The following is a 22,500-nucleotide window of genomic DNA, read 5'->3' as shown; positions in this document are numbered from 1 at the left end:
CCGGAACGATGTGGACACTTACGCCGTGGACATAAGTGGAGATATCACACTCACGTGTGTGGGGAGAAAAAAATTTTGGTGCGCAATACGCTGGAAATACGCCTGGCGAGGCCGTGAGGATAAAATCAAAGATGTTTGATATTTTTGGCCACGCGAGGCAAATTCCTCTCTGTTTGCGGCCATCGTGGTCAACCTCACGAAACAGAGTAAAATCTATAAGTGTCAATCTACATTTGTGGCGGTGAAAGCGTTAATGGGGACATTTCTTTTGAGCGAACCTAGATGTTGTTAATTTTGCTGATTGTCAATATGTAGATTACATCGGATAGTCTGTGTGTGTTGATTTCACCGATAGCCTCTTTCTTCTCTTGTAAGTTATTCACGCAATTTTTTTATTTTCACTCCCCTTTTCTTTTAAAAAATAAAGCGGATGAAAGAGAAGCGAAAGCCGCCGGTGTGTTAGGTGAGACAGAGAGGGAAAACAAAGCTGAAAAGCCTATTCAAATCATCGTGTCATTTAACAGCCACACCGGAAAATAACTAAGTGAAACACGAAAATAAACAGGTCTAATGGAAGCGTGCTTGAATTTCGTCAAATTATCCCCAAAATCAGCAAGAATTTCTTCTCTTGTAAGTTATTCACGCAATTTTTTCGATTGTCACTCCGCTTTTCTTTGAAAAATTCAAGCGGATGTAAAGTGGAGAAGCGAAAGCCGCCGGTGTGTTAGGTGAGAGGGAAAACAAAGCTGAAAAGCCTATTCAAATCGTCGTGTCATTTAAACACCGGAAAATAACTGAGTGAAACACGAAAATAAAGAGGTGTAATGGAAGCGTGCTTGAATTTGGACGAATTATCCCCAAAATCAGCAAGTTATGACGCTGATGAATAATGAAGTACTCTCTTTTTCCAAAACGATAGAATTACCTGGTGATAAATAACCTCGTCTAGGAGAGGGAATTTTTGGCTTTGCAGAACAATGGTTGACCTCACCAAACAGAGTAAAATCTTTAAGTGTCCTGCATTTATGGCCGTGAAAGGGTTAATGGGGACATAGTTTTTGAGCGAACCTAGATGTTGTTAATTTTGCCGATTGTCAATATGTATATTATATCGGCTAGTCTGTGTGTGTTGATTTCACCGATAGCCTCTTTCTTCTCTTGTAAGTTATTCACGCAATTTTTTCGATTTCCACTCCGCTTTTCTTTGAAAAATTCAAGCGGATGTAAAGTGGAGAAGGGAAAGCCGCCGGTGTGTTAGGTGAGAGGGAAAACAAAGCTGAAAAGCCTATTCAAATCGTCGTGTCATTTAAACACCGGAAAATAACTGGGTGAAACACGAAAATAAAGAGGTGTAATGGAAGCGTGCTTGAATTTGGACGAATTATCCCCAAAATCAGCAAGTTATGACGCTGATGAATAATAAAGCAGTCTCTTTTTCCAAAACGATAAAATTACCTGTTGACTGAATAACCTCGTCTGGGAGAGTGAATTTTTGGCTTCGCAGAAACAATGGTCAACCTCAGAGAGTTGGACGATTGGACTTTTGTGTTGAATTCGCACATTTCTTGTCTAACGAGTGCTTTCTTCGAACCGCAAAATGAAAGCTAAAATTTTACGAGAGTGCTTAAGCCTAATCATTTAAAGGAGCGCTTACACTTTTGACATATGGCTATAATGAACTGTCACCGCGGTGAGCAATCCCGTAGTCGATGAATGAAAATTGTGCAATGGGGATCTCGTGAAAAGTGTAGTTAACCGAACCGCAAAATGAAAGCAAAAAGTTTACGAGAGTGCTTAGGCCTAATCACTGAAACGAGCGCTTAGGCTTAATCAGGAAGCGAGTGGTATTTCCTGCAGTTAACCGAACCGTAAAATGAAAGTTAATTAACCGAATTGTAAAATGATTTGCTCAACGCGCTAAGAACGAGAGATACATATCAACAAGGAGATTGATCACGCTTTAAGAAACATCATTGTTTGTGCTCGATCATCGTGCTTTATGAACGAATACATATACATCAATGTCCCTCGCTCTTTTTGTTTGGCGCCTCAGACGGGAGAAATACTGTGTATCCACAAAGCTCGCCGTCTCCAATGCGTATCTGCGTACCCGCGTATCCACCCAATTTAGTGTAAAGCTTCGACGTGGCAGGGTATTCGGTGAAGCCGTTAATTTCACCGATAGGCTTTTTTTTTCTCTTGTGATTTATTCACCCATTTTTTTATTTTCACTTCACGTTTCTTTGAAGAAATTATCTCTGTATGAAAAGTGGAGAAGCGGAAGCCGCGAGTGTGTTAGATGAGAGGGAAAGCAAAGCTGAAAAGCCTTTTCAAATTGTCATGTCATTTAACGGGCGCACCGGAAAATAAGTGGGTGAAAGACGAAAATAAACAAGTCTGTTGGAAGCGTGCTTGAATTGCGACAAATGAGCCCCAAAATCAGCAAGAATTTGTGACGCTGATGAATGAAAATGGTTAAAGGGCATTCGTGAAAAGTGTAGTTAACCGAACCGTAAAATAACAGCTGTAATTGCCGAATTTGTCGAAATCGCCAAAGTTCACCCGCGTAGTATAAATACCAATGGATGTAGTAATTTGACGAAATTGGCAAAACATCGCCAAAATTGCCAATGTTCACCCGTGTGGTGTGAATACCAATGGATGAACTAATTTGACGAAATTGGCAAAACATCGCCAAAATTGCCAATTTGTCAAAATCGCCAAAATCGCCAAAATCGCCAATGTTCACCCGTTCAAAGGGAAAGGTATAATGTTAGGACAAGGAAACAATACAGTACAGTAACTTATATCAAAGTACTGTGGTGTTAAGGACCATTACAAACTATAAAATCTATTACAAAACAGCATTGTATGTTAATTAAACCTCTGGTAATATATAAATGGAAGTATTTCTGAAAGAAATTTTAACAACATTTTAAGAACACTTTCAGACTGATTTCTCACTGAGCACCCCTTAAATAAGAACACGATCAGCCTTAAACCTGAAAAAAGTGTTGTTATATGCGGGTGTTTACTGTATTTATATTGGGCATCGCCGCCAGTCAGTTGTTCTGGTAGGTAATCCTGGTAGTCCCGCAGTTGATCGATGAAGGAATTTGCAGGATGATCCACATAAGCGGTAGCATGTGTAGAGCCGCCCGCTCTCCGAAAAAAAAAAATCGGAGAGGAGCGTCTGTGATTTACTGTTGATAATCGTGTTCCATACCACGTGATTTTTCCTGGAATGTGTGGAAAATGATTTGATTGGTTATTACTCATCGATCATCACATCATTGAAACAACGAGTTTTGATTGGCTTTTATTTTTATTTCTCCTCATCAACACCGTGAGAGATTTAACGATGAGTTCGTGTGTACTTTGAACACGGTACAAAATACGAATAAAAATCTATTTGATTGTCAAAGAGGTTTTTCTTTTAAAGTTCGAGCGGAATTGTTATCTATGGAGTGTAAAGTGGAAATCGATTCGACGTACATTTGTAGGAATTGTTGTCAGCGCAAAAGAAACGAAAGCGCTCTTCACGAGGTGAATATAGGACTTTTCAAAAGATTGTCCACTCGAAAACGTCTCCCGCTACTCCTTACCAGTCAATGTAATCCCAACGCCTTGCTCGAACCAGCCTAGCCATTTTCAAGCACAATCTACAAAGCGTAATGCCCTGGAAGATTTGAGATGTGAACACAGCGAGGAAAATAACAGCTCATCGGCAACGATCTGTGCTGCTCTGAAGATCAGAGCCGTACCCGGTTGGAAGGCTTGCAAATACATCCTTTCCTTTAAAGAGGGCTTCTATGCTATAAAGCCAAGGTATCTTAAAACTATCCGAGACGCTCTTCAATGCACGCATTGACCACCATTTTGAGAATTTAGCTCCAACGAAATATGAGCCACGCAAATTTTGGTCAGCGTAGATCACTTAATAATGTATGCAAAATTATTCCGGAACACGATCACTGACGGTAAATCACAGACGCTCCTCTCCGATTTTTTTTTTTCGGAGAGCGGGCGGCTGTACACAGGCTACATAACAAGCAGCAACGTGTTTGGCTCTGAAAACAGGAAATCGCTGTCTCGTTCTTCCTTACGGCGCAAGCAGTAGCTTGCAAACCGCAAGTCTCTCTCCCCGATAATTACTGACAGGGTTCATATAAATTTGTATAGATCTTTGTTACGTTTGGTAAATTGTTTTTCCTTAAGGCTATGAAAGCTGCAAAGCTTATTACGACGTGTCACGGCTTGCTCCGCTATTTTTAAGCACCATTTTATTCTTTTTATCCTTTTTAACCGTTCAACCCTCAATGTGTATCCATTCAAAAATTTATTAGACCTTACTGAGGGTTTTCGTCTAAAATACGTAGTATAAAACTCGAAATTAGATAAAAGTATAGCGAAGCGTACAGCCACCAAAAGATGTCAAGAAAAGGTGAAAAGGTGAAGTGGTCAGATCAAATGAACGAGGACGTGCTCGAATGCGAAAGAAAGGTACAGGAGTTAATAACATCCGACAGAGCTCCAGTTAATGGAAATGGAAGCAAAAAGGGCTACATAGAGGTTATGAAAGCTCTGTGTGACGCTACAGGGTATGGACACCTTGAACTAAAAGCACTAACTTGAACAAATTCAAGAAGGGTCATTGAAAGTTAGCTTGAGTAACTCAAGCGGCGATGTCTGGGATTGATGGGATGGTGGCGGAACTCACTCTTCTTCTTATATTGATTTCATCATAGTGCAGATTTATTTAATTTAGATGTTTAAACTATAATGAGAGTGATGAATTACGATATGATAATTCGCAAGAAACAGCAAGAAGCGATTTGCATATGGCACGTCTGTGCCAGTGTTAGTACTACAGAATCCCAGGAGACGCAGAGCTGCTGGAGCAGACAGAGCAGAACGATAAAGACAGTGAAAGTGTGCTGGGGTGTCTGCCAGAGCCCAATGTTGTTGATAAGCCATCTATGATCTTTTGGGGCACAAGGAGTGATGGCAGTCTCATTGTTATACCGACCTCCATCATAACATACTGCTTATAATGAGATTGTAACCTGGAGAAAAATGTATTTCTGGTGCTGTATGGAAAAATCGGAAGGGAATTTATTGATCAAGTAACATTCCATATTAATTTAATTACTGGAATAGCAGCTTTGACAGTCAGCACATATCATTGAAAGCAGCCTCTTTTTCGCTGTAGCACTTCAAAAGCCAAGCCTGAAATCCAAAACAAAAGACCACCAGGAAGTCTTATCTAAGCGCCTTGCGCTCTGGAAGGAAGGGGAAATTAGATAGTTGTTACGTGAAGGTAGAATTCTTCAATGGACGTATTGGAAAGTTTATGACATCTGAAACACCTGAAACATCTGACACCCCGTAAAAATCCAAGGTATTTGCGAAGCTTGTGCTCGAAGAACAAATCAACTCAGCGCTGTGTTTCCTTAGGGAAACGTTAACTGGAGGTGTACTGTAGCTAACGGATGACGTCATGCCCCAGTTAAAAGAGACACACCCAAATCCAAAACCAACAACGTTGGGCTCACTTCTCTTCGGGCCAATTGACGATGCAATTATAGGGCCACTGGGGCAAGCCGGTTGATTCCCCTGGATAAATGCGAAGGTGCGGTGAGGGCCATTGAGGTCGGTGAGGTAATACGAAAGATTATTGGAAAGTGTTGGGGATAAGCACAGATTTTTTTCAACTCGTACGGGGAAAACTAAAATAAAAATACAAAACATGTAGGTAGAGAGCAAAATAGAGCTGAAAAACGAACCAAATACTCACAAGTTCTGTGCTCTCTCCGCCATAAAACAAGCTAGCCAGTCACATGGAAAAAAAGAGGTCACTTGACCAGCGCTCAGGTCCCTATCAAAAAACCTAACAGTTTTCGGGCAATTTCGTATCCGACGTTTAAATTAGATTTGTCCCGAACAGAAAGTGTGTAATGAACGTTGCTAAGGAAGACGTGGTTCGGGCGAGCGGCTCCCTCCGGCTATGTGCGGGCCAAAAGTCTGAAAGCGAGGCTGCTATACGTGCTTTGCATACCGTATTTGAAGCAGATGACATGGACGCGGTACTACTAGAGGAATATGTGAGTGAGAAGGTGACCAACCACAAGCGTGTTATGTTGCTTACACCTTTGGCCTGAAACATCGTTGGACTTATTTTTTGAAAACTTTGCCAGAGATTCAAGATTTATTAGAGCAGCTAGAGAACGCCATATCTAAGGTGCTTATCCCTGCAATTACGGAGCACACGTGCAAGGCTGGTTGTACGGCTGTGAGAATATATATATTTTTGATTTACCATTCTAGCACTGCCAGTCCGTCTAGGGGGTATAGGCATGACAAACCCGTGTCTTGAAGCAAATTTCGAGCAATCCTCCTCTGTTAAAGTTACCATCCCGCTGGTTTAACAGATCGTAGCTGAATCCCATCAGATGCCGGATGATTCTCTTGTCAAGCCACTACAACAGGCAGTGAGGAGTGAGAGAGAATAACGCCGCCCTACGACAGGGCAGAGCATATCAGGGAGGTAGCTCCAAAGAAAGTCCAGCGAGCACTTGACGTTGCCACGGAAAAAGGGTCATCAGTTTGGCTGACGGTACTCTCCCTTCGTGAAATGGGTTTCAAGCTAAATAAGAGGGAGCTCCATGACGCAATGAAACTACGCTGTGATTGGCCAACGTCACAATGAGCTGAGAGGTTTAGAAGCCGAACTCCTGAGTATGGTATCACGAGCGATGTCGAGATCGAGCCAGTCCTTCAAGATATCGCGGGAAAACAGCTAGGAAGAGGTTCTAATCGAGCTCCAGATGCGAGATTGGATATCCACGCACGCGGGTTCTGGGAGAACCAACGATCAGGATTCTCAGACGTGAGGGTCTGTCACTCTAAGGATGATTCGTACAGTGACCTGGAACTCCAACAGATTTACTGCAACTACGAGAACGAGATGAAGTGCCTATACTCGAGGAAGGTTTTGGATATGGAACAAGGAACTTTCACACCCCTTAATTTCACGTCAATAGGCAGTATGGGAAAGGAGTGCTTGTAATACCATAGCAGACTGGCGCAAATGATCTTCATCAAGAAAGGAGAAGATTATGCTAAAAAAATCTCCTGGATGAGACTATGGACGTCCTTCGCTTTATTGAGATCCGCACTAATAAGCCTTAGAGGATCAAGAGCCAGAAGAAAAGCCCTTTGTGACTTTAAGAACATTGATATTGACATTGGAATCCAAGACGGAGCCATAATGTAATATGTAAGAACACTTTATCGCCGTCACCTTGTAAATACAAATATTTTACTTAATTTTTTTCAAAGTATATTTTCCCATTCTCTGTTTGATGCTATAAAAATGACGTTTTTAGTATATTTTGATATATTTATACGGACTATAATTGTGAATATCATTTCTAGCATTTTAGTGGATCATATATTGTAAATTTAAGATTGTTTAAGAATTTGCTAATAAAACTACTATTATTATGAAAGCTGCTCGCAACTGATGAAGCTTGTGACTAATAATAATAATAATAATAATAATAATAATAATAATAACAATGATAATGATAAGAATAACGACAACAATAATAATCATGATAATAATGGAAATTTTATTTGTCTTTGAATGCAGTCATGGTTAGTTGAAATATTGACAAATGGAGCATTGGGACCAGCGATATGCAACTCACAGCAAATAAAAACTATATCAACTACTTTTCTTAATAAGTGCATAAGTGCACGGTAGGCTTTGCCCCACCCCCAAAAAGGACATTTGTCGGGCGTTTGCAACTTACCCCTCCAATGTGACCTGTAGCAGATTGAAATGTCTCCCAGTTTGTCCAAGTGCATGTGTTAGGGCATGGCGGCTCTTTCAAAATATACTCTTGTTTTGATGATGCCAAAGCAATAAAATTGATGACAAGTACGGTGATCCGAAAATGCTTCATACGAATTACGTGACCTACAAATGTTCAAAATTGATAGCAAGTGAAGCAATACATAACGTCAAATGACTTTTATAAGTTCTAAGGAAAGACATAAAAGCTGGACAACCATTACATGTAGAAACAAAAATGATCAGGAAAACAAAGAATAATGTCGTCCTTGTTCAGATTGCACGTTATTGACAACCACTTTGGCTAATGGTGAGGAAAACTCCTCCAGAACAGGATGATAGGCTATTAACCTTAAAGGAAAGACAAGAGAAAATGAAAAACCTAAACTTTTCGTTCTCATTGAATTTCATCAAACCATAATATTTTAATGCACAGGTTCTGGGCATGGGACTTGCACTGGCTACATCTGCCCATCTCCGCTTTCCTTTTCACACCTACCCTCTCAGCATGAGGCATCGCCTTCCACGATGCAGCGGTACTAATAACAATAATTATTAATTATTATTACAATTTATGTAGCACAAATTACAAAAATATATGATCAAATGCGCTTCACAAAAAATGTAATTATATAATAAAAATGTACATTAATGATATAGACTAACAAATTGGAAATAAATCAATATTAACAAAACCCAGTAATTTCTTTAAAAGGATAAGAACACTAAATTACGGGGCAACAAATAAAAATCTGGGCTAAAATATTTAGTCTTGAGATCACGCTTAAAACTAGATTATAGAGTTCAAGCCAGTGATGCCACTTGGCAGGCTATTCCAAAGGTACGGGGCAGTAGAGAAGAAGGCCCTTGCTCCGAGTGTAAGTAACATTTTGCCTCTTGGGGCCATCAGGAGAAGTTTTCGATTACACCTTAGTTCGTATTTAGTAAGAATTTATAAACTTATAAGCTTACAAATACAATTACTGAGGTACTATACCAGTGACCGCTTTGAAGCACAATAAAAGAATCTTTAAATTATATGAGATACTTTCACGTATTTGGTAGCCTGTGCAACTGGAACAATAATGGTGTAATGTGGCTAAACTTCGGTTGTTTAAAGGTAAGTCTAGCAGCCGCATTCTGAAGTCTTTGCTGCTTGTCAATTATGAGTTGATGTAAATCATAAAGAAAACTATTGCAATAGTCTAATCTACTAGTAATAAAAGCGTGAAGTTTAAGCCGGCATTTGAGAAAGTAGATAATAGAATAAAGTTTGGAAGGCTTGCCTTCTGTAACTGTATGATCCTCCTGTAACAGTATGAAATGGATTAACCTTCAGTACATTTTGAGGAAATGCTTTCTGAGAAAACCTGCCCAGAATATGTCACCTTTTTATTAAAGTTTTTGTGTTTATTGATTGCTGTTCCTGGTGCTGGGCTGGCTACCTTTCTAGGAATCTCTTTTATACTTTCACTATCTAACTGTATATGAAGCAAAAAGAATCAAGTACGAGAATACATCTTCTTTCCTTGGCGGCGTTTCAAATCATCAGAGGGTCCAAGAATTTATATCTTAATTGCACCTGCTAAGTGAAATGTTACCCTGAGACCTTTCTAATTTCTGTTGATCAGAACGTATTTGGTAATGTGTAAAGAAGGTTTCACGCGTGGAAGCATTAAAACGTCAATAACAAGTAAACAAATCTCCGAATATGCTTTCCAGCCTTTATCGAGCATACAGTTTGCCAAATTTCTAGTGTAGTGTATAAGTTTTGTTTTTTTTTTCGAATTTATCTATCAGCCATATAATCAATTTTACCCATTTGTTAAGGCCTGTTTGGCTAATTTGTGTGATGGATCCATGTAAAAATGACGTTTCATGCATCCTTCTTCCAGTACCCAATCTAGCGTGATTTCTATTGCAAAAAAATGCATTGGAGGTATATATATATATTGGTAGCATACACTTTTACCACCTCCTGGTTCATAATGCGACGATTCAATGACACACCAAGATCAGTTGCCTAGGCACACGCAAGCTTCCGAACCAAAAGATCAAGGGCCCCTACGCACTAGGCTGCCAAAATTTGTTTGGCTCAACCAAAAATTTCAACAATAATCGTTGCCGCACTTTACATCATGACATGAAAATTGTAAACTATGTATAGTATTCACGCCTGACAAAAATTTGTCCTGCTCCGAAGCGACAAAAATAATATATAGCAACCAACGATGGAGGCAATGACTCAGTGGAATGAACAAATGATCATCGAAATTTCTTCTGACAACAAGCAGGTGGAAAAACAAGAGATGGCAAAGAAACCTGACGGGATTGTACGAACAACTAATTAATTCCGCACAAACCCAATGTTTACTTCTCGCGATCTTCTTTGAAAAATATTCCAATCATTTCATCTAAATGTGTATCTCGGCATACATCTTCTCTGAGATCGGCTTCTTACTGTCAGCCTTACCTCTGTACGACCACAAATAGGTCGTGGAAAGTTGTGGAAGTTCTGTTTTGTGCAGAATATTCAGTAATCCAGGGAATCTTGGTCGTCTATAAAAATACTCTTTTACGGAAGCAAATTTTAGACTTGTCCATTTGCTACACGGTTCAGTGAAACTGTCAATACAAATTGTGAATATGCTAAAGCTGAGTAACCACTGGTGCGCGATGACCAATTCAAAGGTACGTATGTTGGTCACGCAGTGCAAGCACCATAGAAGTGTCGCTAATACTGTGTCAGTTAAAAGAAGATTTCAGCCTTTTGACTTTTGTAGTTTGTAGATAGATGGAAACCTTTTGTTTGTGACCAGTCACAAATGCGTGTTAAGTGACTACTTGTAAAACCAACATCACCTGTATCCCAAAGATCTTATTAAGAAAACAGCAAGACACCACTGGATAATGATCTTGGGATATTTCTCCTACATTCTGAGATCTTGGTTGAGTAAACGGCTGACAAACACGGGCTGAACGGTAGTCTGCAAATTTATCGCTGCGGTCCTTAGGCTGTTTATTGACAACATTAGCTGAATCTATGTTCGTGATTAAGACTGCGGTAACTGCTGGTTAGAGAATCTCGAGTTAGCATGAAAGAATGCGCGCGCGGGTAGAATCTATAAGGCACTGGAAAATTTTCTGTTTGGAGAACACTATCTTTACACATTTACACTCCACGAATAAATGCGTCAGAGAATCCGTCGTAAAGACCGATCTGTCCACCGTGGGGGCGGGATTTGCTTATTTATATCTGATGATATTTCCGCTAAGCGCCGGCCTGAAATTGAAGATCCGAACGTTGAGTGTCTGTGGTTCTCTTTGCTCTGCGCCCAACACGTCTTCCTAGAGCACTATCTTGCATTATGGTTTGTATTGATGAAATGATATATGAAATGGATCATATATGAACTGCGGATATGAAGTGAAGCTATGATCCTCTAGCTCAGTTGGTTAGAGCGTCGCACCGGAATCGCGAGGTCACGGGTTCAAACCCCGTTGAAATCCTGAATTTTTTCAGGCTTCTCTACGCAATTCAAATAATTGCGTTCATAACTGCGAGGATCATAGCTTCACTTGATTTCATATCCGCAGTTCATATATGATCCATTTCATATATCATTTCATCATTGATTCATTCCTCACGGGAACGTTACAACCCACAAATGACCAACTCACAACGTCAGTGACTTCATAGCTCGGTTGGTTAGAGCGTCGCACCGGAATTGCGAGGTCACGAGTTCAAACCCCGTTGAAGTCTTAAGCCTTTTCAGGCTTCTCTAGCTTCTCTTCGCAATTGCAATAATTGCGTTCATAACTGCGAGGATCATAGCTTCACTTGATTATGGTTTGTATTGTCTACCACCCATCTGGACTAAGCGCTAAGGACCACCAAGATCTAAATGACTACCTGGTTAGTACTATCGATATACTACGTAACCAATACCCTGATTGTGGAATTGTGCTCCTTGAGGACTTAAATGACCTTAACATATCAAATTTGTTAGCTTTTCATAGTCTGAAACAGGTTGTTGATCAACCTACTACGGGGACATCTATACTAGATCTTATAATTACTAACCTGTTTCACCTCTATGATAAACCTCAAGTTTTGGCCCCTCTAGGAACTAGTGATCATAATTCCGTTAGATGGTTACCCAGGGTAAATCTTAGAAGAAAAAATCATAGCCAGGGCCCTGTTAAACGTCCTGTCCGTCTTTATCCTCGTCATACTGTCGACGCTTTTGGGAGGTGGGTCTCTACCCATAACTGGTCTCGTGGTTTGGATTTGATTAATCCATCTGTGGACAAGCTTGTTAGCTCATTCACGTCAAATTTAACAAGAGCAGTAGATCGCTTTTTCCCTTTGAAGTCTATAAAATTCCACCATTCAGATAAGCCATGGATACCTCCATCAATTAAAATGTTTGTCAAAGAACGTCAAAATGCTTTCCATTCACAGAACACTCCCCTATGGAAATCCCTACGTAACAAAGTTCAGCAGATGATCGCTGAACGCAAACGATTTTTTTATCAAACGAAAGTACAAGATTTAAAGAGAGATAACTGCCGTAAGTGGTGGGGGATAGTTAATAAGATGTCTGGTAGATCTGAGAAGTCCACTCATCTCTTATTAGAGCGTGATGGTAAGACCTTATCTGATCCTGAATTAGCCAGTGCGCGTAATAACTTCTTTACATCTGTAAATTTGGACATCCCCCCGCTGCCAGTTTTGCTGCCAGCTTTCCTTCCTACGGGCGATACGTTACCTATGGTACAACCTTACGAAGTATGTAAAACACTTACTGCAATTCAGCCTCATAAGGCCCATGGGCCCGATAATATTCCTAGCAGAATCTTTAAAGAATTTGCTTTTGAACTGGCAACTCCAGCTGCTACTATTTTTAGCGTATCTTTTATGGTTATGTGGGGTTATGCCAATCACTTGGAAGGAATCTAATATCATCCCAATCCCTAAAATCAGAAAGCCCACACGTGAGAGTGATATCAAGAGAAAATGAGGGGACAGAGAGGGAGGCTCCCGGTCCAGCCCTTGGGTTATGTCATGTCCACGAAAGTTATTTTTAGACGAGCGGAAGTCTTCCGAGACGTCCGCATGCTGGCCTACCTCGGTCCGATGCTTGAAAGAAAATAAATATTCATCAACCTTCCACGTGCGCCGTCATTTTCTCTTTTCACTAAGAACCTAAGAGCGAGGCAAGACTGCATGCGGACGTCTCGGAAGACAGACTTCCCCTAGAACAAAGACTTCCGCTCGTCTAAAAATAACTTTCGTGGACATGACATATCCCGGCCAACGCCCTGAGCCTCCGTCTCTGTCCCCTCATTTTCTCTTGGTGATATAAGACCAATCTCACTTACACCTTGCCTTTCCAAGGTTTTAGAAGACTCTGTGGTTTCATGGTTAAGTTGATTGAGGATGTCAGGGATAAAATTGACCCTATGCAGTTTGGCTGCCTAAAAGGAACATCCACATCTTACAGTCTGTTAGATATGGTCCATAATTGGCTTTTACAACTAGACAGTCCTAATGAAGATCTCCGAGTCTGCTTTTTGGACTTTTCGTATAAGGTTATAACATCCTTTTCCAAACGCTTATTAACATTAAGGTTAGACTTTTTCTGATCCCTTGGATCATCATTTTTCTTCTATCTGATAGAAAACAACGCGTTAAGTTAAATCAGACATTTTCGGACTGGCTCCCTGTGAAAGCAAATTAAGCCCGATTTTGTTCCTCATAATTGTCAATGATTTGGGGAGGGCTATGTCTCTTTGGCGGAGAACCCTAGTAAGGGTAGCTTATCATCCTCCCAGTGGATGCATCTTAACGCTAAGAAATGCAAGGAGTTGCGTTCGTGTTTCTTCAAGGAAAAACTCCAGTTAGCTCCCTTAACAATTGATGATCAACCGTTAGAAGTGGTAACCTCACATAAGGTCCTGAGGCTTATTATTCAGAATGACTTAAAGTGGAATGAACACATCGCATCAGTATTTACTAAGGCATCGAAACGCTTGCATATTCTATGTGTTTTACGTCGGGGCGGTGTCCCAGCAGCTGACCTAGTCTCAATTCATGTGTCCTTGATACCCTCTATTTTGGAATACAGCTGCGTAGTCTGGCATTATGCTTTTCCTTCCTATTTGTCTGAACAGCTCGAAAGAGTCCAGAAACGAACTTTTGGTATTATCTTCCCAAACAAACCTACAGCAGGGCAAGTGAACTTGCTGACTACCCAAGGTTGGACGTTCGCCCCAATGATCTTTGTATTATAACTTTAAAGAAAATTGACGGGAAGGGCCCTCTCTCAAAGCACCTGACAATGACGAGGGTGAGCGCACAAGGACGTACGATGAGAAATCCTACCCACAGAACCTTATATAAGTGTAGAACGGAGGGGGTTAAAAAAAGCTTTTTTTCTAGTGCAATAATTTCTTTTAACAATAATATTTAGAATCTACATTTTTATGTAATCTTTATATTCAATATGTTATTTAATGTTTATTTCATTGTAAATACACATTGTAATTCATTTTTAAATGCGTAAATGTGTTTCAATAAACTGTTATTATTATTATTATTATTATTATTGTTATTGTTATTAGAGAAAGGCAGTCCGTATCGATTGTCGTAAACAACCCTTTTTCTCAGCGGTTCTCAACAAGACTATGATGGTTTTGTGCTCAGCTGATCAATATGAATTCCAAGGGAAAAAACTGGATTCCAAAGGAAGCACAGTCCTTTCCTGCATGATGAGTGTACGTTATCGATGCAAGAGAGTCCTCGACGTATTCGCTTGGTCAATTCTGGATGTTTGCCCTGGTAAAAATAATGACCTTAAAATGACATGCTCCACCCGACAACAGGCGTAAGCTAAGTATCATCACTATCATCTCGTCGATGGGCTATCCATATTGGGCATGGCCGCCAGATCAGTTGTTCTGGTAGGTAGTCAATTAATCGATAAAGAAACTTGTAGGCGGCAACGTGTTTGGCTCTGAAAAAAGGAAATCGCTGTCTCTTTCTTCCTTACTGCGCAAGCAACCTTCTCTCCAGGATAGTTACTGACAGGGTTCAATTAAATTTGTACAGCTCTTTGTTACGTTTCGTAAATTGTTTTTGCTGAAGACTATGAAAGCTGCAAATCTTATCATGGCTTGTTAGTGCTTACTCCGCTATTTTTAAACTCCATTTCATTCTTTTTATCCTTTCTAACCGTTTAACCCTCAATGTGCATCCATTGGAACATTTATTAGACCTTACTGAGGGCTTTGGTTCAAAATACGTGGCATAAAACTCGAAACTAGATGAAAATATCACAAAGCGTACAGCCACCACAAGATGTCAAGAACTCAAAAGGTGAAGTGGACGGATCAAATGAACGAGGACGTGTTCGAATGCAAAAGAAAGGCACAGGAATTAATAAACTCCGACAGAGCCCTAGTTAACGGAACCGGAAGGAAAAAGGGATCCATAGAGGCTATGAAAGATCTGTGGGACGCTGAAGGGTATAGACACCTTGGACTGAAACCTCAAAATTTGGGGGACCAGGCATCAAAACGTGAAAAAATTCAAGAAGGGTCAGTGGACATTAGCTTGAGTAACTCGAGGGCGATGTCAGGGTTTGATTAATCTATGTATGGTGGCAGAACTCAATCTGTTTCTAATATTGATCATTAGGACAGAGCAGATTTATCTAATTTGGATGTTGAAACGGCAGAGAGTGATGAATCACGATATGCTAATTCGCAAGAGACAGCAAGAAGTGATTTGCATATGACCAGTGCCAGTGTTAGTACTACAGAAATCTCAGGAGACGCACAGCTTCTAGCTATAGAGCAGACAGAGCAGAACGATCAAGACAACGAGAGTGTGCTGGGGTGTCTGCCAGAGCACTACGTTGTTGATAAGCCATCTAAGGGGTGATGGCAGTCCCATTGTTAATCCGACCTCCATCATAAGAGATGCTTATAATAAGATTGTAACCTGGAAAAAGAGTGTATTTCTGGTGCCGTATGGAAAAATTGGAAGGGGAATTTATTGATAAAATTACATTGCATATTAATTACTGGAATAGCAGCTCCGACAATCAGCACATATCATTGAAAGCAGCTTTCTTTTGGCTGTAGCCCTACAAAAGCCAAGCCCGAGATCCAAAACAAAAGACCATAAGAAAGTCTTATCTAAGCGCCTTCCGCTCTGTAAAGAAGTGGAAATTAGGAAGTTGTTACGTAAAGCTTGAATTCTTTAGGGACGTATTGAAACGTTTAAAGGTAGCTAAGCTTGTGCTCGAAGAACAAATCAACTCAGCGCTGCGTTTCCTTAGCGAAACGTCAACTGGGGGACTGCTGGAGCTAACGGATGACGTCATGGAGCAGTCGTGGCTCAGTTGGCTATTGCGCGGCTTTCGGAGCGAGAGGTCCCCGGTTCGATCCTCGGTGACTTAAACGTCTGTTTCGACTTTCCTCTGATCCTTGTAGCTATAGCTTTAAATATCCGTAAAACGGAACACTGACAGAGGGAGGGGGGTAAAGGGCGCACCGTCGGCTTCCCTTGATACCAGCCTCGTAGCCGAAGGAACTACCGACATTAAATAAAGTTACTTTACCTTTATAGTCAAGTTAAAAGAGAAACACCCAAATCCACAACCAACAACATTGGGGCTCACTTCTCTTCGGGCTGATTGACGATGATATCCCTGAATCGGTGTACTAGGGATAAATGGTGAAATGATAACACAGGTTGCATTAAAAACAAAGGGATCAAGGGGGCCATACGGGGTTGACGCTGATGACTTTCGAAGAATCCTGGCTTGCAAGTCCTTTAAACAGTCGTCTACAAAACTATGCTAGGCTATAGCCACAATGATAATCGATCCTGCAATCATAGAGCCACTGGTGGCAAGCCGGTTGATTCCCCTGGATAATTGCGAAGGTGCGGTGCTGCCTATTGGGGTCGGTGAGGTAATACGAAGGATTATTGGAAAGTGTGTAATGCACGTTGCTAAGGGAGACGTGGTTGAGGCGAGCGTCTCCCTCCGATCCATCTATGTTTCGTTACAAAAGTCTGGAAGTGAGGCTGTATTTGAAGCAGATGATATGGACGCGGTACTACTAGAGGAATATGTGAGTGAGAAGGTGACCAACTGGGTCAGCGAGGTTACCAAGCTGGCAGACACAAGCATGTTATCCTGCTTACACCTTCGGCTTGAAATATCGTTGGACCTATTTTTTGAGAACTCTGCCAGATATGCAAAATTTAGTAGAGCAGCTAGAGAACGCCATGTCGAAAGTGCTTATCCCTGCAATTGTGGAGCACACGTGCAAGGTTGGTTGTACGGCTGTGAGGATGTATATTTTTTTGATTTACCGTTCTGCCAGTCCGTTGAGGGGGCCTAGGCATGACAAACCCGTTTTTTGAAGCAAATTTCGAGCAATCCTCTGTTAAAGTTACCACCCTCTGGTCTAACAAATCATAGTTGAATCCCATCAGATGCCAGACGATTCTCTGTCAAGCCACTACAACAGGTAATGAGAAGTGAGAGAGAGCAAAGCCGCCCCACAACTGGGCAGAGCATATCAGAGAGGTAGCTCCCCAAAAAGTCCAGCGAGCACTTGACGTTGCCGCGGAAAAAGGGTCATCAGTTTGGCCATACTCGAGGAGGGTTTTAAATATTGAACAAGGAACTTTCACACCCCTTATTTTCATGTCAACAGGCGGTATGGGAAAGGAGTGCTTGTAATACCATAGCAGACTGACTCAACTGATCTCCATCAAGAAAGGAGAACTTTAGATTATGCTAAAAAATATCCTGGATAAGAGTAAGGACATACTTTGCTTTATTGAGATCCGCACTAATAAGCCTTAGAGGATCAAGAGCTAGAAGAAAAGCCTTTTGTGACTTTAAGAACACTTCATTGCCGTCACCTTGTAAATACAAACATTTCACATAATTTTTTTGAAAGTATATTTTCCCATTCTGTATTTGATGCTATAAAATGACGTTTTTAGTATATTTTTATACGGACTATAATTGTGAATATCATTTCTAGCATTTTACTAGATCATATATTGTAAATTTCAGTTGTTCTTTCAAAGGCAATATTCTTGTCTTGTTATGTCCAGGAGGTAGATTGATAAATGTAAATAGGAAATCAATTTAGCGAATAATGCTATTCTGTAAATTTAATTGGTGTATAGACGGCTTGCAACCAACCTCTAGAGACAGATAAAAATGGCCAAATGAGCAAATGTTAGACGACGAACAAAACACCTACTGTTTGTGCCATCCAAAATGGCGGCCACGACGTAACGTGAAAACCACTTTTTGAAGGAAAAACTCACAAGGAAATATGGTCAGTGAATAATAATTAGAGAAATAAATGAATGCCAAAGTTGAGCAGGTGTAAAAATTGATCTGGGGGAAAAACACAAGTGCATGTGTCGCATTGCGGCTCCTTTAAAATATACGCTTGTTCTGATGATGCTCATTTAGCAAACGCGACGATAGTAAGCACACTCAACATGACGATCACGTGCCCTGCGAAATAATCAAAATAAAATCGAGAGAAATCAATGAAATAATATTCAAGTTTGTTTTGTTTTCTATCGAAAAATTCCAGATATTTTCAGGACTTCTCAATACTTTTAAGGACGTTCGCGCCCAAAACGTTCCCACGTACAGATTTTTTTAAAACTTGCCACGCAGAAAGGTAATGATCTACTTTTGCCAAAAAGGCAAAAAAATGGGGGTTACCGTGCTCGTTTTCGAGATCATGAGATGCACTTTTAGAAGCTTGCGTTATTTTAAGACGATCTTAGCTTACAACTGCCAGCAATAAAAAAAAGCTACATTAGTGAAATATAGATAAGATAAACGCCCATTTAGCAAACGCGACGACAGTAAGCACACTCCAGGACGATCATGACGATCATGTGCCCTACGAAATAATTAAAATAAAATCGAGAGAAATCAATGAAATAATATTCAAGTTTGCGATTCCAGAAAAAAACACCTTGCATTTCATTTGGACCTCATTAAAAAGCAAAATAGAACATGTTATTACCGATTGCCTAGTTTTCGGTGGGGATTTTACAGCACAGACCATTACCATTCATATTTTTTTCTCTCTCCCTGGGATTTCAACAGATAATGTTTTTAAATAGCGGGATTTAATTTTTTTCATCACAACAGTACAATTTTAGTTTTACTTATAAAAGGTTACCATTCAAAGTTCGCTGTTGGAAGACGAAGATTAGACTAGATTACGAACAATCACCAAGCGGAGAAGTGTCCGATCGCTCAGAGAAACGTTGCAATAAAATAAACAACTAGCCTCACTTGCTCGGGACCGTACTAGGGTTAATATTCCCCGGGTTAATATTCCCCAGTATGGCCTTCGCGCACGGTTATTGAGAGGTTGTTATCATGCCTCGTTTAATATTTTGAAAACTGAATTAATTTCCCGCGCAAGCCACCTCACTTTCCCAGAGGTTGTTGTATAAATGACACGTACTACATTGAACTACTGTATGCGTTTCGAAATTTCGTTGCTCATCTATTGCAGCCTAGGAACTTGTGATTTTACTAATGTGAAAAGGCTGGTGTCATCATCATGGTTTATATTATTATAGCCTAACCCTAACCCTAACAGCACATCATGGTGGTTACAATTCTTTTTCTAGGGTGAGATCGGACGTCAGCTTGTAAAGGCACCTCTGGCAGGCGCTATCAGTCCATATGTAGTCTCACTCACACACCATGATATACTTGAAAGGAAGACAGACCACAACACCCAGGGTCTCCCCTCTACTCTTCACGAACAATGTATGGGTTTTAAAAAATGGTCCTGTAACCAGGTGATAGAAACATATTAAGAACTAAGAACGCCGGTTACTCTGGTTGAAATTGTATAAGAACATATACAATGTTTTAAAAGTCCCAACGTTTCGGTTGAACCTTCAACCTTCATCACGGGAAAGTGAAAAAATTATTCGCAAAAAAAACGTTTCTTATAGTATGCCAAATTCGAGTCTATTATTATTGAATTCTGTCCCTCGGGGCAAGACGTAGAAATTCGTGCGGCAAATGCATGCCATCGTCACGATTAAGTGGATTCCTGCAATATCGAGCCATCGATCCAGTTTACGGTTGAAAGGGAAACAAATCGGAAAATATCTTTCCTGGACGTTACTGTTTGCCGTCAAGACAACGGTGGCCGTTGGCAAAACCCGGATCGGATCGGACCGGACCGGATCGGATCGGATCGGATCGGATCGGATCGGATCGGATCGGATCGGATCGGATCGGATCGACAAAACCCGGACTGGTTCAATTTTTAAAATTCCTGCCAATAGACACATGAAATCCCTGGGTCACCAGTTAAGGTTACTTCCCACCTTCACGGGTGTCCTTCCGGAAAAAGGTTCGTACTCGCGTTAGTTTCAATAAAATCATAACAAACTATACATCAGAAGAAAGCTTAGTAAATGTAGTTTACGATAAATATACTGCTTTAGCGAGTTTTTTTTTTGGTAAGTGTTAGAATTGGCGCCGGTAAGACGTGAAACCGCCGAGGGTTCTTCTGTTAAATTTATAATTATCGGGTATCGGATGCCGCTTCACGAGCAAAATGACTTCACAGTGTTGTTATTCACAAGCCATCAATCAACAAAAGCTTGTCAGGAGATTCCGATATTTAGAATAATTTCTCATGGCGTCCATTTACACAACATACCTCGCATATTTTTGGCTACTCCAACCTTAGATGCAGATATCTAAACAACCAATCAGAATATCGAAAACGCCTGAGACAATTTCTTTGATTGATGGCTTGTGAATAACAACATTGTGAAGTCATTTTGCTCGTGAAGCGGCATCCGATACCCGATAAATTAATTAGAAGAACTCTCGGTGGTCTCACGTCTTACCGGCTCCTGACAATAAAAGGAAAACTCGGTTACACTATATCTGTTGGCGTAAACTACGTTTATTAAGACTAAAAACAAGATAAGTATGCAAGGCTGGTTTTACGGCTGTGAGGATATATAGTGTTTGTTTGACCAATTTTCGTCAGGCACGGCCTGACTCCTTCAGGGAGTTAAATCATAACTCGTACATAACTCCCTGAAGAAGTCGGGCCGTAGCTGACGAAATATTGGTCAAACAAAAACTATATATCCTCACAGCCGTACAACCAGCCTTGCATAATTATTTTGTTTTTAGTCTAAATATTATTTGCTGGTCAGATCTCCCAAGATCCGGCACTTGTACTTTGTTCAGATGGCCCTTGCATACACAAACTGTCCACATTTATTAAGCTTTCTTCTGATGTATAGTTTGCTATGATTTTATTGAAACGCAAGTACGAACGTTTTCCGGAAGGACACCCGTGAAGGTGGGAAGTAACCTTAACTGGTGACCCAGGGATTTCATGTGTCTCTTGGCAGGAATTTTGATATTGAACCAGTCCGGGTTTTGTCGATCCGATCCGATCCGATCCGATCCGATCCGGTCCGGTCCGGTCCGATCCGATCCGATCCGATCCGATCCGATCCGATCCGGTCCGGTCCGGTCCGATCCGATCCGATCCGATCCGGGTTTTGCCAACGGCCGACAACGGTCGACTTTCCACTAAGGTCTATCGTAAACCTACCCACACTGAAAGATACCTGTCGTTTCATTCGCATCACCCGGTTGCGCACAAGAGGGCTGTTGTTAAATCTTTGACCGATCGTGCAAAAACTATTCCATCTTCTAGTGATCAACGGTCAAAGGAAACGAAGCACGTAACAGCAGCACTAGTGGCGAATGGTTACCCAAAGCGATTTGTGATTGATGTTGGCAAACCAAAACGACCAGCTCCACAACTGTCAACAACTGCACCGGGTGCTGCAAAGGGTTTCTGTATTCTTCCATACATCAAGGGCACATTGGAGCCTATTAAACGGATTTTGAGTAATCACGACATCATAGTTGCTCAAAAGCCACACCAAACCATCGGGAATTTGTTTCCTAAACCGAAAGACCCAGTACCGAAAGATCAGACTCGTGGCGCCATCTACTCGATTCGAGTAGATGGCGGGGAAACCAAACGCAAATTTTTTACTCGCCTTAAAGAACACCAGAAAGCCGTGGAACATAAACACTCGCAAAAGTCAGCTTTAGCGGAACATTGTTTACGTTCTGGTCACACTGTCTCTTGGGAGGCGTCCAAGATGGCGCAATCGACGCATTCTTGAGGCTTGGGAAATTGACACTTGCAGGAATCCACTTAATCGTGATGATGGCATGCATTTGCCGCACGAATTTCTAAATCTTGCCCTGAGGGACAGAATTCAATAATAATAGACTCGAACTCGGCATACTATAAGAAACGTGTTTTTTGCGAATTATTTTTTCACTTTCCCCTGATGAAGGTTCAACCGAAACGTTGGGACTGTTAAAACATTGTGTATATTTTTATACAATTTCAACCAGAGTAACGTTCTTATTTCTTAAAATGTATGGGTTCTTTAACGTCCGTTGGTGTTGATAACAGGAAAGGTTGTGAGACAAGGCATACGGTTATAGTCCTTATCCGAAACGACTTGAAAGTCTAGCCAAGTGCAGTTTTTATTA

General features: G+C 40.8%; 1 protein-coding gene across 6 annotated transcripts in view; it reads right to left on the bottom strand.

Moving 5' to 3' along the window:
• LOC138051130 (ephrin type-A receptor 4-A-like) overlaps positions 1-22,500 on the bottom strand; it is a 53,282-nt gene that overhangs the window by 28,923 nt on the left and 1,859 nt on the right. For 4 of the 6 annotated variants that reach the window (XM_068897288.1, XM_068897284.1, XM_068897286.1 and 1 more), the window contains exons 1-2: positions 10,332-10,461; positions 7,818-7,984 (exon numbers count right to left, since the gene is read on the bottom strand). In XM_068897288.1, the coding sequence (XP_068753389.1) occupies positions 7,818-7,970 (153 nt within the window). In that variant the 5' untranslated portion in view covers positions 7,971-7,984; positions 10,332-10,461. Of the gene's footprint in view, positions 1-7,817; positions 7,985-10,331; positions 10,480-22,500 lie in introns of those variants that run through there. The other 2 variants (XM_068897282.1, XM_068897283.1) reach the window with 2 other exon arrangements.

This window comes from Montipora capricornis, chromosome 6 (assembly GCF_036669925.1).
Source record: "Montipora capricornis isolate CH-2021 chromosome 6, ASM3666992v2, whole genome shotgun sequence".
Lineage (NCBI taxonomy): Eukaryota > Metazoa > Cnidaria > Anthozoa > Scleractinia > Acroporidae > Montipora > Montipora capricornis.
This window is presented reverse-complemented; position numbering and strand designations above follow the sequence as displayed.